Raw genomic sequence first — 17,675 nt, 5'->3', positions numbered from 1 at the left:
TGGAAGATGCGTGAGCAAGGTTGGCGGGAGAGGGCCGCGGAGAGATACCGCGGCGAGGCATGCCTTATACCGTTAGCGCCGTTTGATTGGCTTCTTCACTTCACCGCGGACGGCTAACTGCATTGAGAAATATCTGCCGCGGGGAAATACGGTCGTGGTGTTAAGCTTCAGTGATTGACCACGATGGGTGACCGTGGCTGACGGTCTTTCCCGAATGACGACACAAGAGAGAGTATTTAAAGATGATTGACCCTCAATCAAAACGGTTCTTATCACCAGCAAATATTCTAAAGAACAGCAAAACACCCTGCTGACTACAAGGCAAAATGAGAAAAGTATGCGTGTTCTCTCCCCATCTGTGTACCAAAAACTGACAAGGGCTAGGCAATTATAATTGGAGGTGGACCAGCTGGTCTATCCGCTGCTTTACGATTGCAACAAATCACAGATGTCACCTCGACCGTGTACGAATTACGTCCTGAACCCACCACTCTCGGGGGAGCTGTCGGGCTATTACCCAACGGCCTCCGCTTATTCCACAGACTCGGTGTATACGATGATCTCTTATCACGCGGTAGCAGTCATTCAATGGTGAATCTACGATCTCTAAGAGGTGATATCATCACCACGCAGGACATTGTCGGCAGAGTTCGTGAGCAGAACGGGGGAATTGGCTACCTCCGTATCAAGCGCATTGATCTTCTTCAAGTCCTGCTCAAAGCTGCCGAAAAGGCTAAGATCCCAATACACTATGGGAAAAAGATTATTGAGATTGAAGAGAGCGAGAACGAGGTCAAGGTCACGTTCTCAGATGGAACCACAGACACGGGCGACCTCCTACTCGGATGCGATGGAATCCACTCCGCTGTTCGAAAACTATACGTCGATCCCAAACATGCCATCGAATACACTGGATTTTCCGGTTTGTTTGCGCTGCTTCCGATATCTGCACTGCCGGAAGGCTCGGCAGACGAGCTCAAGGGCATCAACGCTACATTCACAACGCAAGGCGTCTTTCTCACCATGTCTTGCTCTGCAAAGGACGACGAAGCGCTCTGGGCGTTCTCCAAAGAGGTTCCTCTGCCCAAAATGGGAGACACAAGAGACGGGTGGGAAGTTAAGCGTGAAGAAGAAATCGCCGGCTTCAAGAATGACCTGTTGGACCTGATAAGCGACGCCAAAGGAGAGTGGGGAAACATTATGAGAGCAATGGTACAAGAGACCTCGGTCGTGAGATTCTATCCTGTATACAAGCTAGCCTCGGGAGGGAAATGGTACAAAGGTCGGTGTCTTCTTTTGGGAGACGCTGCTCATGCCATGGCCCCTCATGCTGGTCAGGGTGTCTCCATGGCCGCAGAAGATGTATTCATGATCGCAAGGCTGCTAGAGGACCCTGACAGATCTCTCGAAGATGCATTCGCAGCATTTGACAGGATTCGGCGTCCTCGAGTCAACGAAATTACGATGCAGGCGACAAAAAACTCAGAGGTGCGGAGAAGGTCGAGCGAATGGGGGCTGTGGTTGAAAGAAACCGCTATTTGGGCCTATTTCTGGGTTTCCAGATTGGTCGGGTACAATTCTTTGGCCAATACGGAGAGACAATTGCTCTACGACGTGGATGAAGCCGAGATCTGAGGAGGGTGCCGAATTGGTCGCGGGTTGGAGTTTGTAGAGTCGCCCAGAGAAATATGGCTGGAAAAGAGACGTCTGGGAACCTAAGACGCGAACGGGTATGAATGCCCAAAACTTTTTTTTTTTGCCCTTATTGGAATAGAATATTCGTGTTGGAAAAACACCCCCTTTAATGATATGGTGAGCGGCGTTTGCAAAGGTGGAACATTGAACATTGGCCAAGGTGTGAAACATTCATCGCCACATAATACATTTCTTCGACTACACTGTGAAATTTACACTGTGTGGGCGAATTGAACTTTCGCAAATTCGCAACCTCAGGTTGGTAATCATCACAGCTTACACCTCTTGGAAGTTGAAACGAAATGTGCATCCATGTATAGCCACAAGAACGAGCTCTCATGAGCTTATTGCGATAAATCGTCTGATTGACATTCCTCGAATCACCACACCGGCGAAAGCCGTGAAGCCTATTCAACTGGCACGAAGCTCGGCATCAATGGACACGCAGGCATCGGCAGATGGATTGGGCAATTTGATCCAAGTCTTGAAACAGCCTCGGGTACTATCCTGCGCTCAGTGTCAAAAGCGCAAGGTAAAATGCGATCGTTGCAGCCCATGTTCCAACTGCGTCAAGGTACGTCTGGGTTCGCCGGGAAACCGCATGCGTCTGACTGATGCTTCGCCTAGGCGGAGGTTCTCTGCACACCTAGTACGCCGGCGCCGGCGCGGAAGAGACGCGCGACGAAGCAGGATCTTCTCGAGCGAGTGGAGCGATGTGAAGCCTTGCTCAAGGGATATGCGCCAGTCGTCGACAGACTGCAGACACCTAGTTCGAGCAACCATGTGCCAGACGATCCGCCCGGCGCCTCTTTTGAACCCAGCTCGTCGGCGCAGGAACTGAACGCATCATACATCACAACAAGAAATGATGGCAGTGTCAGATTCACTGATAGTTTCGGCACTGTTGTAATGCACGAGGAGGTAAGGATGACCCATTGTCCTTAACTTGCAATCTTCTAACGGTGGAATAGTTGGTTGCAATTCAGAATAGCATCAAGTCGGATGACTCTGCGGATGATGGGCCCATAGAGAGCACATATGAGTCACCATACAAGACACTCCCAATCACCGAGTTTGAAACCTCAGCATCTGACACACCAGACACTCAGCCCGGCCCTGTTGAAACCATGAATCTCTGGGAGCATTTCCTCGAGAGAGTTAATCCCCTGACAAAAATTGTCCATGTTCCAACTCTGGAACCGTATGTAATGAGAGCGGCGGTGGGGATGCACTTGGTCCCTATTGAGTACCAAGCGCTTCTCTATTCGATATATGCGATGGCTGTGATATCCATGTCAGAGAAAGAGTGTTTTGACTTCCTAGGACACAGCCGCGATACCATGCTGAAACACTATGGTGGCAGTACCAAAAGGGCACTGATGAAGTATAATCATAGGGAGAATTACACAATGATCACCCTTCAAACATTGATACTGTATTTGGTTAGTATCAGACGTTAAAATAACTTGCATACAACCTCTAACGCTCAAACCAGTTGACCCTCGAGGACAGAATTCACAGACACGCTTCCTGGGTCACCAGCGGCATCGTAGTAAGGATGGCGTACTCCATGGGCTATCACCGCGACGGAGAATGCCTTGGACTAGGTACATTCGAAACCGAAATGCGTCGCAGAATTTGGTGTCAGATCATTATCCAGGATGCTAAGAATGCTCTCTTGTCTGGACTCAGTGCCGCTATGCTCCCCATGCAATGGGATACAAAGCCGCCCTTGAATATAAACGACGCTGACATGAGCCCCAGTAGCGACTCTCCAATAGTATCTCGCGAGGGACCGACTGAAATGGCATATGTCCTCGTTGCGCGATTGATTTACGCGTACAAGATTGACTGTGACAACCATATAGACACGCCTACCAACGAAGCAATCTTACTGGGGATGAGCTTGACAAACGATGAAAATACCGACCGAGCTGTGTTTGGAAAGTTTCGGGAACAATCCGAGGAACTAAGGCGAGCGCTAGAGAGCTACACGGCAAAGTATATCGGCGACGGGGCTGGAAAAGTCCACGTGGCGGCTACCATTTTGAAGACAACCATTCTGGAGAAACTCGACGATGTTCTCAGCCCAATAAAGGAGCAAGAAGAATGGGGAATCGAGATCTTCAACTGGAAAGACAACCTGTTTAAGATGATTATCCTGAGCATGGAGTACCAATGCAATGCGCATGATAAAATGGCAGCTGTGGGGTTCGAATGGTATATGAGGCTGCAATTCTACCCCGATATGCTCGCTTCCTTGACCAGCCAGCTGTACCGGCGCCCCGTGGGATCCCTCTCTGACCGTGGCTGGCGCGCTGTGGAAAGGCTCCATGGGCATTACCCCGAGTTATTTGACATGAGCCAAAGACAGCAACTTATGCAGGCGCAGTTCACGCTCAAAGCTTGGGAAGCCCGAAAGATAGCGGTGGCTCAACGAGGCGGTAGCTTGGAAACGCCTGCATATATTGTGCAACTTGGACAGGCGCTGTCAGAGATGGAGGCTCAAAAGGCCGGGAAGCCGATAGACTGGAACGCACTATGGACCGATTTGCAGCCTTTCGGGGATGGGCTGAATTCGTTTATGAGCGAGGAATTTGTACAGATGAGCGACGGCCCGAGTGCTCGTGGCCATGGATTAGTTTAAATTGTTCCAAACGCGTCTGGTAGGTTTGGTGGCTTGCAGCAAGGTCAATTTACGGGCTTACTATCTGGACACACAAAGCCTAATTTAACACCGAAATCTTTCATACGGGGGGGGGATTGGGCACAATGTTCATTGGGCAACGTGTCAGTCAGTCTCTTCTGCTCCAAATCTTCATGGCCCCCATCAATCACCAAGCCTCTCCGCACGACTCGGGAATTCGGCACGCTGCTTACAGGGGGAAGGTTCCAATTTTGGGAACGACCAAATAAGAGAACGAGGTTGCGCACACGTGTAGGAGAACCAAATCGAGCTAACATCAAATCAGCGACCGATTCATGATATCAGTGCTGCAGGAAAGTTTGCGACGGGATTAGAAGGTTATAACGCTGCTGCCGAACTGAGCAAGGCGGAGAGCAATTGCGGGAATAAACGGTCGCGTTACATAAAGACGCAGGATCGCCCATCAACGGTGCTCTGGTGACCAATCCTAATTTCGGTATTAGGAATCACGCTCATTATGAAGTCCGGCTTTGTATTGGCTGCTTCCTTGCGGGGAGCGATTGCTCTGCTGAGCCCTCGTGGCCCTGATGCTGCTGGTCAGATTCGCCTCGCATATCATGGCGCAGATGGAATGACTGTTAGTTGGAACACTTTTGAGCATGTCAAAGCACCCTCGGTGAAATGGGGCTTGTCAAAGGGTAAACTCGAACACACGGCGTCGTCCAATGTTTCTTTGACGTATCCTACATCAACCACTTACAACAACCATGTTGTGATTAGTGGATTGAAGCCGGACACGACCTATTACTATCTGCCGTCACCGTTGCCCCAAGGCAATCATGTCGAGCCGTACACCTTTAGGACTGCCCGCGCTGCAGGCGACTCCGATGCCTTTGCCGTCGCTGTCGTCGTCGATCTTGGGACAATGGGTCGCCTGGGACTCACCACGTCGGCGGGCAGCTCGGTTTCCCAGAACAACATCCTGAAGCCTGGCGAGAAGAACACGATTGATTCCCTGGCCTCCACAAAGTCGAGTTATGACTTCATCTGGCACCCCGGTGACATTGCCTACGCCGACTACTGGCTGAAACTGGAGATCCAGGGAGTGCTGCCCAACACAACCATCCAGGACGGCCACACGGTATACGAAGCTATCCTCAACGACTTTTACGACGAAATGGCCGCTGTTACCGAGACAAAACCGTACATGGTCGGGCCCGGCAATCACGAAGCCAACTGCGACAACGGCGGCACTACTGACAAGGCCAAGAACATCACGTACGACGTTAGCATCTGTTCGCCCGGGCAAACCAACTTCACCGGCTTCAAGAACCATTTTCGAATGCCCAGCGATGTATCCGGAGGCACGGGAAACTTCTGGTACAGCTGGGACAACGGCATGGTGCACTTTATCCAGCTCGACACCGAGACGGATCTCGGCCACGGCTTCACCGGTCCCGATGAGATTGGCGGCACTGAAAAGGAGGGCGCAAGCCCGGTCAACGCGACAATGAACGCACAGGCTACCTGGCTCGAGGCTGATCTCGCATCCGTCGACCGCAAGAAGACACCCTGGGTGGTTGTCGCCGGCCACCGCCCATGGTACCTGAGCAAGAAGAACGTCACGGGCACAATCTGCTGGTCTTGCAAGGACGTGTTTGAGCCTCTGTTCATCCAGTACAACGTCGACTTGGTCCTCACGGGGCACGCGCACGTGTATGAGCGGCTTGCGCCCCTGGCTAATGGCACTATTGACCCCAACGAGCTGAATAACCCCAAGGCTCCGTGGTACATTACCAACGGGGCTGGTGGTCATTACGATGGTCTCGATTCGTTTGATGAGCCGAAACAAAAGTATAGCCGATTTGGGCTAGATACCGCCAATGCTACCTACGGATGGAGTCGATTGACCTTTCATAACTGCTCGCACTTGACGCACGAGTTTATCGCTAGTAATAACAACTCTGCGCTGGATACAGCTACGTTATTCAAGGACCGTTCTTGTGGTCCCTGTCACGGAAATGGCAATGGCAATGGCAATGGGGGTGGGGGTGCTCATCACAGTGGTGCTGCTGGTTCTGCGACTCGCGAGCCAACTCGACCGACAAAGGTTGCAAATTGGAACTCTTGACGGCAGGGCGGGATAGCAATATCGGCGCCGTCGCATGCTCTGGGTATTACTGGGGCAGGTATAGTCAGCTCAGTTTGTTTCTACTTTGTCACATTAGTAACTGGAACGCATACAGCCCTCCCCTGGTTGGCTACTTGTCACTGTAAGGCACATGTGTCCTGGCAGTTTCTTCCAGACGCGACCCCAGGGGATAGATGTAGATGCAAACACGACTGTCGATTAAGCAAGAACTTTTACGCACTATGTACCAATCAAATGTGCATGCAAATACCCAGTCGGCCCCGGACAGAGGAAACACAAATCTCCAGAAGTCATGATGATGTTCCTCTCATAAAGAGACGGCACCTTCAAGGCCAAACAACCACAAGAAAGAGACATTGACACTCTGGACTTGACTCCTCAAGGCACAACCAGAAACTTCTGGTGCTCATACGCACAGTCATTTAGAATCCGGCGGCTTGGCAAATCTCCGTCGCCTGGTCAATAAAGTCATGGTAGCGCTCTGGATTCTCAGAGTGCTGCACCTCCTGGCACAGATTGCCGACATTCATGTACTTCCATTGAGGGACCGTTTTCATCTCCTTGAAGAACTGGTGCGCCGAGCAGGCAACGTCCATGCTGCACTTGATGTTGGTGTAGATGGAGGCCCGCTGCTGGAAGAGCCCGATGGAGTCGGCGTCCTTGCCGAGGCGGTCGAAGTCGTAGGCCAAGGAGGCGGGCACGGCGATGTTTGCGTGCATGATGAGCGTCGACTAGACGGGCAGAGAGAGGCTCAATGTTAGCACAAGTCGGCGCGGAGACGGCTCGCCTGCCGCGGGAGGACCAGACGGCTCACCTCGACGAGGGCGGTGGCGATGCCCGCCCGGCACCCCTGGGAGCCGAGGTGCTCCCTCTTAGCCTGGGCCATGATGCCCCGGGCGTACTTGGACTGGAGCCCCGACAGGTTGCTGAACGTTCTGGGGGGGAGGTCGGTGTCGCCGGTGATGTCGGTGGGAAGCGCGGCGGCGGGGGCGGCGCCCATGGCGGCGACGACGAGAGCAGCGGAGAATTTCATGATGGAAGGTGCGGTGTATTGCAGATGGTGCTATTGTGTTTACGATTCTTAAGGTATGGTTTTTCACCGGGGTATGGCTGTTATGAACGGACATGGGCGTCCATGGGAACATGACAACGGGGTCTTCTTATGTGCTCGAATATGCTGAGGCATTTAACAGCATCCAGGTGGGTTTTGTTTTCGTCTTGTTGTATGGCCATGGCCGTTCTAGAACGGGAATATCGAGTTCGTCGCGTCATGTAGTTGGTGCTGTGCGCTGGCTGGTAAGAATAGAGTTGCTGCGGGCCGATCCAGGATGGAGGCGTGAGGTCTGTATTGGTCCGATCCGACAAGCCATCCGCTACTATGTCACGGAGACTATGTTATGAGGCGTGCAACTAATACAAAACAAGAAACTCAGCGGGTTCTTATCGTCTTGGACAGCCTGGGGGAACTCTTCATGCGCAATGGCTAGTTGACTTGAAGAGACAACACCCGGCCGAGCTGAAGACTGAGCATGTCAACGGGTTCAACTCGGCGCGGTCGATTTCGCACTTGTCAGAAGCGGCAGCGCCACCGATTGGTGAGATTCAGATGGGGATCTAATCGGAGGGGTCAATGTTACCCGAAAAGATGGCGTTGAGTCGAGACTCGTTCCTTCTTTCGCAGATGACTTTGGCGGATGGGTGGTACATGCTGCTTGTCTATGCTTTGAACAATGTTTCATACTTGTAGTCTTGCTAATAGACTTGCGCAAGCTTGTTGCCAGATTAGCGACGCGGTCGGTTTACCGGCAATTTGTTGACTTGTTGTGAGGATGAACTGCGTTCTTGCAGGTACTTATAGCCAGAGCCAGTCGCATAATTGGACATGTAATTGTGAGTATTAACCAATGTAACCCTTTCGAGTTTTCTGATCAGATGACTCCTCAGCTCCAGCTATGAATTCGCAAGTCGAGATGACAGACAGCATTGCCAGCTCAGGGCATTAAACACTCGGATATTAAGAAAGCTACCATTCTAATCTGTCGTCGCAAACCAACTCGACATCAAACCTGTCGTCCCGCCTCCATACCTTCCCGGGAACATTCAAGCCGGCAACTATGCTTCTCAGATCTGTAATGATGCCTCCGGGTCCGCTCGCAAAGACGACTGTCCTGCCTGCGACGGTGCCCTCCACAAACGCACCAACCATCCTGCTCAAATCCGGATGTCGACTCTCATCATCCGCCCCGTCGCCGATTTTGTCCACAGAAATCCCCGGCGGACAAGTTGTTTTCTCGTCGCACGGGCAAATGTCGTCTGACGAGGACGAGACAATGTCCGCATCTTCCGGTTGGTGGCTCTCTTTGCCGCTGCCAGCAGCGTCTCTTGTGGCAAAGAGCGAGATTGTCAGCTTCAACTCCTTCTGGGCGTTGCGCAAAACAGCCATTTCGTCCTTGACCCAATCTGCGTTGCGGGAGTGCCGCATCGCCCAGATGAGCTCGATTTTGCGGTCCGATGGCGATCTGGCACGCGCTAGATGCAGCAGGACGGGGAGGACAAAGGCGATGCCTGTGCCGCCAGCGACGCAGATGATGTTTGTATCTCGGTCAATCTTCTCGAGGAGGTCTTCCCCGTAGCCGCCCGTGAGAAGGACAGGGGTGGCAACGGTCTCGTGCTGGCTGGTGGCGAGCTTCTTTGCGGCCAGCTCGGCCAGTTTCTTCGTTTCGCCGGATTTTGCTCTCAGAATGTACGAGTGCTTCACCAGGCCCTTCTCTACGACGGGTGCATTCAGAGGCGTAAACGGGTGAGACTGCCAGATGCTTGACTCGGTAAAGCACAAATAGTAGTGCTGGCCAATCTTCCACGCATCCTGCTCGTTCTCCAGGTCCAGCCTTACAATCTCACCGTGTTCCGGGTCGGGAAATCGCGTAATCAACGCTTGGGCTGGCTTGAATCCCGCGTACGCCGATGAAGTAGGGTGGTAGTGCAACAGGCCGGTCCTCACAAATCTCGCGCCTCGGTCAACACCCCATAGAATAAAGGCCGGGACCAGGAAGCACTCCAGCTTGTTCCAGTGTGCCCAGCATGCGCCAATGTATACCATGGCCAAGACGTAGTGCGCCTTGCGGAAGAATTCATATCCCGTGGCTCGGATCCCCCACGGCGTGCAGAGGATGAACATGATGAGAAGCAGAATCATGGCCACGATGCCCCAGATGATGTATGGCTGCACGATCCACTCCAGACTCACTTTGGGCTGGGGCTGGTACAGATTCAACTGGATGATGAGCCATCCAATGGTGTGAAGAAGAGACTGGATGACAATGATGTATCCTAGCCATCTGTGTAGAAAGTTGAAACTCTGGTACGGCACGCCCGTCAGGACGGAGAGCAGCGATTCTCTGCTGCTGAGCAGGATGGACAGCGGGGTGAGTGCGTAGGCGATTACTCCCACTCGATCGGACCAAGGGCCCAAACTCGTTCGCGTGTTGTACACCCCGGGCATGTTCTTGACGGGCGTGACCCATGTGTTGTACGTGATGCCCAGGAAGCTCCATATGAAGAGGTATCCGGACAGGAGAGCCAACACGGCCACCTGGAAGCGCGTGGTGCGACCAAACAAAAAGTGATTTGCGTCGCGTAGCAAGAATCGCCTCGAGGCCACGGCCGTCGTTTTCCGTAATTTGCTCAATGCGCCCTGGTCCGATTTTGAAGTTTGCAGTGTCCCTTGAACGGCCGGTCGGCTGGCTCTCCTCAGCAACACCCAGAGGAAGATGACGCCAAATATCGTCGCCCACAGGATCCCCATGTACAGCATGCCCAGGTCATGGGCAAGATACACGACGTCCAGATAGGCGCACGACCCGGCATCATTCTTGCAAGGGACCACGCGATCGGGATACCCCCAATGGGCCTGGGTGTCACTGGCCTCGGAGTGATTCTGAATATGTCGCGGTTCCACCATGGCGTGCAGATTGATAACCGGACGTGACGTCTGGTGGCACAGGGGAGGGTTGTAATCGACGAGAGAACAAGAAAGAGAAGTGAAATGGAAGCCCGAGCAGAGACACAGTTATACTCTTTCCGAAATAAGCTTGAACCTAGCCGGGCCCGGACAGGGATATCTCCCGTCTCTTTGGGTCTCCCCTCCCCCTTGAAGAAATTGCATCAAACTCACTCATACAGGGTCCAATCGAGAGCGACGAAAAGGTAATTGATTCCCAAGGCCGACGACCGAGCAACGGGTTTGTTAAAGATCATCAAGGTTGTCGTGCATTCGTGGTTGAGCAGGAATGAGCAAGTTTTGCGGAGCTGCGCCGTGAGGATCGTCAAGACTAGAGCGAATCAGTTCCATCTTGGATCCAAGGACCGGTGCGTTTTAGCGTCGATATCGAATCTTGCCGGGGCCGTGAGTGCATTGACGACGGACTTGGCAGGTTGGCTATACTGTGTCCGGAATGACAAACAAGCGCAGCGCGGGTTTCATTCTGCTCGTCTAGGTGGTTGAGAATATTCGTCGTCATCCGACAAGGCTGGTCCTGACCGACTCGCCTCCGCCCTTTAATTAACCGACGACGGCTCCTTCGACCAAGACATTTGCGGCACCGTCTCTGTCGAAGATTTTTTGATTCTGAAAAATCAACCACAGGTTCAGTTTGTGCGCGCACTACTCGTCGTCGACTCAATCCTCCATCAGCATCAGCATCACCACCACCATCACCATGGACCACGGCAGCCACGGCGGCGGCGACGACGGCTCGTCGTGCAAAATATCGGTACCAATAGCCTCACCAAGCCCTCGCCAGGTCGTCCCGTCAAGCTAACAAGCCGAACCAGATGCTCTGGAACTGGTACACCATAGACGCCTGCTTCCTCACGCCAAACTGGCACATCACGACGCAGGGCATGTTCGCGGCCACGTGCATCGGCGTCATCCTGCTCGTCATGCTCGTCGAGTTCTTCCGCCGCCTCGGCAAAGAATACGACGCCTTCCTCATGCGCCAGTTCCGGCGCGAATCAGCTCGCCGATACGTCGACGGCACCAGTTTCGGCCCGCACGTCATTACATTCCGCGCGACGTTCCTCCAGCAACTGACGAGGTCGGTCCTGCACGCCTTGACCTTTGGCAGCGCCTACATTGTCATGCTGCTCGCCATGTACTTCAACGGCTATGTGATTATCTGCATCTTTATCGGCGCGGGACTGGGCAAGTTTGTGTGTGACTGGTTGGAGGTGAAGATGGATGTGGATGGCGGAAAGGAGGACAAGCAGATTCGCGGCATAGAGGAGCCGAGCGTCTGCTGCGGGTGAAGGCAAGATTGGGGGTTAGTAGCTACTGCATAGTAATAGCAATTGATGGCGATTTTCGCTCAACGTTAATGCGAGTGTGTCACATCAAAAGAGGTGAATTGTGTTGCCATGTTTTTGCACCAGGCTTGCGACGGCAAGCGATGATGTGGGGACCATGAAATACACATTGCATGCAGAGTTTTGCAAGCCATATAGATTAAAATAAATAGCTCCGGAGTATCTGCGGCCATAGATTAGCTGGGAGATCGTCAGACTGAAGCCTTACTTCAATCCTACGGATGCCTATCTGAAGGTCGTGTGTTCGAGTCACACTGGCCGCATTTTTTTTAGCATTTTTTTTTGGTCCAAAGCCGGATTATTCCGCGTATCAGTGGTATAATAAGTAAGTGATACATAAGCTCTTTTACCTCTAGTAATAATAGTTGCTTGAAACACCTCGCTCTTCTTTTTGGGGAAGGAATATTAAAAGGACCTTTTGACATCAAGTATTAAATCGTCAGAGAATAAGACTTGTAAGCCCCGGCGAGATGGATAGATTGAAGAAGCCTGGGAGAGAGATGCAGCCGCGCGAAGTGTGGTCAATGAGCTAGCTTCTGAAGGGCATTTTGTTGAATCGGTTGGCGATGAGATATATCTAGCAAATACTTGGTGAAATATAGTCGCGGTGAGGCCTTAAGAAACGAGACAGGACGTACTTGTTTGGCTCCAATGAGCGATATAGAATGCCCGTTATGACCTCCTCACCCGGACGGCCAGCTGCAAGGAGCTACTAGACATTGCCTAGGACCCAAACCTAGCAAATCCAAATCATCTGCTCGCACATTGCATATCTCAGCTGAGAGTGGCGTGCGTCGGAGTAGTGTTCGAACAGGTCGGGCCGCGGCTGTTAAAGGGAATACCCAGGTGGTAATTACAGTCGTTGTCAACCAGAAAAGTCAACTGAAAATACATGGTCACTAATAGCACTCAATTGCAGTGTCAATTAATAGAGCAGTTGACGTTCCCTTTTGCCTGCGGGGTCAAGTGGTCACTATTTCAGTCCGACAGTCGTCGCGTCCTTAGCAGCCGTTTCTTTCCTGTAAATTTTACTAATATATATAATTATACCCCACATATATAATGTTATAAGAAATTAATACTAGGTGTATAGAGTAACTTTTGTAAGAATATTAGTTAAAGGTAGCATACTAGTAACTAACTATTAAAAGTTTAACACTCAAGTTGAAGTAAAAAGTAATATAATTTTGTCCCTTAGTTTTCTGGATATCAGATTTGCCTCTTCGTTCCAGCCGTCCATTGACTTTGTTGCAAAGGCTTCCTTTCTTTCAAGTTAGCCAGCAAACATTCCTGTTCATCTGTTTCTACTCCTTCAACCTGGCGCTTGCCCTTTCCTTAACAGTATGTCCCCTTGCCTTCACCGTTACCTTCACCCGGCCCTCCTGCGCCATAGCATGAGGGATCTCCGCCAGCGCGACCCCCTTTCCCCTTCTTGGTTATTTGCGTTTGCTGTATTTGTACGGCCTCCCGTAACTGCTGGGTTTGCTTGAACATTTGTATTTTCTCTGCCCGTAGGAATTTCAGTATCTGCTGGGGTTTCTTGATTATTTGTATTTGCTCTGCCCGGATGGATTTCAGCATCTGCTGGGGTTTCCTGATTATTTGTATTTGCTCTGCCCGGATGGATTTCAGCATCTGCTGGGGTTTCCTGATTATTTGTATTTGCTCTGCCCGGATGGATTTCAGCATCTGCTGGGGTTTCCTGATTATTTGTATTTGCTCTGCCCGGATGGATTTCAGCATCTGCCGGGGTTTCCTGATTATTTGCAAATAGATTTTGCTGGCTGTTTTCACAACTGTACCCATATTCCCGATTCGAGACCGCACGATCTGTAAAATCCTGTATTTCGGAAATGGGTTCTTTGGGCTGTTCTATCAACCAGTAAGCTGAGCTCCGTTGTATCGCCTCTGGCGAATGGGTAGACATTATCCTTTCTCCGGTAATTGACTTACTGCCACTGAACCTAAGACATGAGCATAGCAGCGCATTGTCGTCAGTAGTATGGGTCCACTGAAACTCGGATACACGATCGAATACTCGATACTTCTCGAGGAAAGGATTGCCCAGGGCAATATGAAATGGAAGGTTTTCGATTATGACAAAACGCACTGGAATAGGGCCCAAGCGACTTGCTTTGCCGATGAAATGGATGGAGACCTTCGCAGAACCCATGACTCTTGCAACACGGCCGTTGGCCAAGAGAACAATGTCTTGGTCCCGTTGGCAGGGCGTCATGCCGGCATTAATCCTTTGAGCGTATGCCAAAGACATGATATCGAAATCCGACCCTTTGTCAGGCACAACAGAGGTCTGATGAGTCACACTTGCGTGCTTTACAACTGCCTTTATTTGCCATCTGGAGCGTTCGATACGACTTAAAGGAGACGTTGGCGGCGCCGACAGACCACCCTTGATCGTAGTGCATCGGATGAGGTTCTGTGGACATTTCGTCAGGCCGGTTTCAAGAAGGAATGCGCGTCCAAGTATGAGTGGCTGAGAGGATGTGCTGAAGACATAGAATCCGCGAATCCCCGAGAAATGGGGAGCAAATGGAAGAGCACAGTCAGCTGTCGCGCGGCCAACCGAGTAATCTACAGACCCGTTGCCGAGTATGAAGGGTACTGCGACCGATTCCTCCACCGTTATCCGCTCTTGCCTCGCAAACTCGAGGCTCATGATGTTTGCGCTCGCCTGATTGTCTGCCATTGCCAGATGTGGTTTTCCGTTGAGAATGATGTCACATGAGAGCCCTGCATTGCGTACGAGGCCAAAGCTCTTGTCTGCCGATGCTGAGCCTGTTCCTCGTGAATCTGACTTTTGTGAGTGACATGGACGCCGATGGCTCTGACTTGCATCACTTTTACGGGAAGTATTAACGGGTGCCTGCACTTTGCATCAGTACTGGACCATCTCTCTGTTTCCAAGAGCCAGCTCTATACCAAAATTGACCGAAGCCGTGGTCGCGTGAATCTTTCCGTCTCTTCGCTGTGCCCTGAAAAGTGAAATGCCGCAACCATGTCGAGAGAGGGGTGAAAATGTCGGGTTAATCGGAGAAAACGGCTGAGCCACTGTTGTAGTTCAGAACACCAAATGGTAAAGCCCCTGTTTGTCTCCCGCAGGACTTGAGTATTCCTTATCATCAAGGTAGAGAAAAAAAGACGCGAATGGTGTCATGTGAATCTTATACATTGAGTGCGCTGTTTTGGTATTTGCTCGTTTTCGTCTTGGTCGTGGAGTTGCGGTTCAGCCAGAGGCTGAGCTGGCTGAAAAGACAGGACCGAAGTCGCCCGCCAATTGAATCGCTGTTTCTTTCCCCGAAAACTTCATTTCTAGATCATGTTTGTTCTCATGGTCGGGTCAATGCTTGTCAGCCGGCCCTAGACTGACCACCTCGAGTGAATTCAGACGCCAGGCTGAGAGGCAGCAAAGTTACGATGTTGTGCAAACTGCACCAGCATGTGCGCGTCAGACGCCGAGCTGGGAGGCAGCAAAGTTACAATATCGTGCGAGTGGAGCTAAACTTCGCGCATCAGACGCCGAGCTGAGAGACGACTGTCTGCATAAATCAACTTGTCCCGCAACTTTCCAAGACCTTCGGCAAGTTTCATCCGCTTAGGCGAATTCTGTGGCTTGCGATGATTTTGATCCGTGTGTGCAAACACAACGACTGCCGCTTACAGCCCAGTGTTGACCTATCCATATATTCCCTCCTTACGTCTACTGGACACAAGGCAGCAGTCAACGGGCTGACGGAATATACTGACGCAAAATTGGTCAACTTTTAGAATATAGCTGCAATGGTCGTCTCCGAGAAGGACCCAGAGAAGGGCAAAGCCGAGTCGGCCACTGGCTCGTCTAAAAAGATGAACCTGCTTCCCGGATTTCCCGCAACATCGGACTTCATATCGCGCGACCCATCCAAGACAACAGTCATATGTCGCCGATTTGACAAGCTCGCATTGAGAAACCTTCTATACCTGGAGGCACGGCTTGCCGCTTTAGGAGACCTGCAAGAAAAATTCGATCACGACGACAAGGACGTGGGAAACGAGCCAGTCCGCACAGCAGCAAGGTCCTGGGAAGATTTTGCCGTCTTCGGTACATACCAAGAAACCGGAGAAACCCCTGCCCATAACCCTCTCCTCCCGCAGGCAGCCTTGCGTTACTGGACAAAAAGAAGACTGGATCTCGTGCATTTGTACCGACAAGAACTGATGCCTACAGAAAAGGTTCAACACGAGAGTCAAACTGGCCATATAGGCGGAGAGGAAATACACCCGGGGCCCAAAGGCAAATGGCCAGAGCCACCAAGTACAGGCGCTCCTGCTCCCTGGTCCACCTTTCATAGCCTTAGGAACAATGTAGTGATTCCAGCCGAAGAGAGTAACATTTACTTGAAGAATGATGTGGGCTGCGGTCGCCAAACCTTGGAATTGATAAAATCCAGATGGGAGTTGGCACTGGCAATAGAGGAGTGCTTGAAGATCTACCGTACGTATGGCTGGAATCTCATAACGCGCGAGCTAACGCGGAACAGAAGAAGCTGTTTTGCGATATCGAGAAATGTTAAAACTTGAACCTCCAGCAAACCGAACCAAAGCAGTCGTGAGCGACTGGATTGCAGGGGTAGTTCCGGTACGCAAGCACGCAAGTTTTCGGAAGGTTTGGATCTGGGTAAAGAAAGCAATGCGAATGACCATAGACTGGCTATGGAAACAAATGTCTGTTGTTTGGATTCGGCCCACCATCTTCGGAAAGATTCGGAGAGTGACGGTGAAGTTTTGGGCCTGGATTATACGTTTAGTACTGGGAGGGGACGAGGAGGATAAAACCGGAGTTCAACAATTCCTCGGGGGGTCGTCGATGCATAAAATATATGCTCAGGACCAAAGGCCTCGACGAGCACAGACGGACGGAGAAACCGTCCCGCATACCCAGGTTCCTCGGAAAGAGCCTGCCAGTGACCTTGTTGCGGTCGGCAGAATAGCAGGTGCCGACCTTTTGACGAAGTGGGTTGCAACTTGGAATTGGCTCTTTGTCTTCAAGGTATGGCATCCGTTAAACTGAGCACGCCAGTGCGTGGGCTGATTTCTCTTCAGGACAAGAATTTTCCATACCAGGAAATCGAGCGTGTGCCTGAGCACGTCATCGACAATGTTGTGACCATACTAGTCGTTATACTCGCGGTGGTCCTGGTCATTGGTGGCATCTGGGGCTTATACTACCTCAGGATCAAGCAAGGAAGCTTCGCTGCCGACCTCGGTCTGTTATCAGGACTCATTGTGCTATTTGCAGTCGCAGTTAAATTCATGACGATGGCGTCCCGGACCGACCTTTTTTTAGCAACCGCAGCTTACACAACAGTCATGGTCGTGTTTGTGTCCTTCCAAGCTCCGCATGGCCAGGATTTCAAGTTTTTGTTCGGTGGAGGTAGCGGAAACGGTACAATATCTGGGTAGTCTGTATTTGTTTGGTCGAGTGGTTGCAGATTTCAAATTGCTACATAATATCGAGGATAGTGATGTTAGCTTATAACTGTGAAGCCATTACAAGTTCACCGCTCTGTGTTACAACTGCAAACCGCTGGTACACGAGTTCCACTGCGAATGGCCAGAATGATGTGTGCTCCATCTAGTTGGCCTGCCAGCAAGTGGCTGGTTGAAAGCCCATGAGTGAGGTAGCAACTGAGCAGATGCGTCGCTGTGAGATTTCGACAACTTTTGCCGAACCCAGGTGGTGTAGGTCTTTCTTGTAGGCGGTGACAGGTACGTCGTCTTGCGGCCTGTAAACGTCTGCAAGACGACTTTGAGACAAGC

At 51.4% G+C, this 17,675-nt stretch overlaps 8 protein-coding genes across 8 annotated transcripts; 5 read left to right on the top strand and 3 right to left on the bottom strand.

The window, feature by feature from the left end:
• Positions 1–326: 326 nt before the first annotated feature.
• On the top strand, positions 327–1,635 carry MAA_01206 (salicylate hydroxylase; the record flags this gene model as incomplete). The annotated part of the gene is made up of 2 exons (XM_007819204.1): positions 327–335; positions 385–1,635. 2 exons carry the CDS (start codon positions 327–329, stop codon positions 1,633–1,635), a joined length of 1,260 nt encoding a protein of 419 aa, XP_007817395.1.
• Positions 1,636–2,131: 496 nt separating this feature from the next.
• On the top strand, positions 2,132–4,342 carry MAA_01205 (fungal specific transcription factor domain-containing protein; the record flags this gene model as incomplete). Its single annotated transcript, XM_007819203.1, has 4 exons — positions 2,132–2,269; positions 2,323–2,616; positions 2,667–3,137; positions 3,191–4,342. 4 exons carry the CDS (start codon positions 2,132–2,134, stop codon positions 4,340–4,342), a joined length of 2,055 nt encoding a protein of 684 aa, XP_007817394.1.
• A 517-nt stretch (positions 4,343–4,859) lies between these two features.
• On the top strand, positions 4,860–6,473 carry MAA_01204 (metallophosphoesterase; the record flags this gene model as incomplete). The annotated part of the gene is made up of 1 exon (XM_007819202.1): positions 4,860–6,473. The coding sequence occupies one exon, from the start codon at positions 4,860–4,862 to the stop codon at positions 6,471–6,473; it is 1,614 nt and encodes a 537-aa protein (XP_007817393.1).
• Positions 6,474–6,916: 443 nt separating this feature from the next.
• On the bottom strand, positions 6,917–7,527 carry MAA_01203 (tape measure protein; the record flags this gene model as incomplete). Its single annotated transcript, XM_007819201.1, has 2 exons — positions 6,917–7,225; positions 7,309–7,527. 2 exons carry the CDS (start codon positions 7,525–7,527, stop codon positions 6,917–6,919), a joined length of 528 nt encoding a protein of 175 aa, XP_007817392.1.
• Positions 7,528–8,517: 990 nt separating this feature from the next.
• MAA_01202 (ferric-chelate reductase) lies at positions 8,518–10,455 on the bottom strand (the record flags this gene model as incomplete). The annotated part of the gene is made up of 1 exon (XM_007819200.1): positions 8,518–10,455. The coding sequence occupies one exon, from the start codon at positions 10,453–10,455 to the stop codon at positions 8,518–8,520; it is 1,938 nt and encodes a 645-aa protein (XP_007817391.1).
• Positions 10,456–11,212: 757 nt separating this feature from the next.
• On the top strand, positions 11,213–11,801 carry MAA_01201 (Ctr copper transporter; the record flags this gene model as incomplete). Its single annotated transcript, XM_007819199.1, has 2 exons — positions 11,213–11,266; positions 11,328–11,801. 2 exons carry the CDS (start codon positions 11,213–11,215, stop codon positions 11,799–11,801), a joined length of 528 nt encoding a protein of 175 aa, XP_007817390.1.
• Positions 11,802–13,227: 1,426 nt separating this feature from the next.
• MAA_01200 (uncharacterized protein) lies at positions 13,228–14,565 on the bottom strand (the record flags this gene model as incomplete). Its single annotated transcript, XM_007819198.2, has 2 exons — positions 13,228–13,730; positions 13,812–14,565. The coding sequence occupies 2 exons, from the start codon at positions 14,563–14,565 to the stop codon at positions 13,228–13,230; spliced, it is 1,257 nt and encodes a 418-aa protein (XP_007817389.2).
• A 1,091-nt stretch (positions 14,566–15,656) lies between these two features.
• Positions 15,657–17,318, top strand: MAA_01199 (uncharacterized protein; the record flags this gene model as incomplete). The annotated part of the gene is made up of 4 exons (XM_007819197.1): positions 15,657–16,350; positions 16,397–16,494; positions 16,744–16,905; positions 16,959–17,318. The coding sequence occupies 4 exons, from the start codon at positions 15,657–15,659 to the stop codon at positions 17,316–17,318; spliced, it is 1,314 nt and encodes a 437-aa protein (XP_007817388.1).
• Positions 17,319–17,675: the final 357 nt, after the last annotated feature.

The sequence above is a fragment of the Metarhizium robertsii genome (genome assembly GCF_000187425.2).
Source record: "Metarhizium robertsii ARSEF 23 chromosome Unknown MAA_Scf_8, whole genome shotgun sequence".
NCBI classification, from domain to species: domain Eukaryota; kingdom Fungi; phylum Ascomycota; class Sordariomycetes; order Hypocreales; family Clavicipitaceae; genus Metarhizium; species Metarhizium robertsii.
Note: the sequence above shows the minus strand (reverse complement) of the source record. Positions and strands in the feature narration are given on the sequence as shown.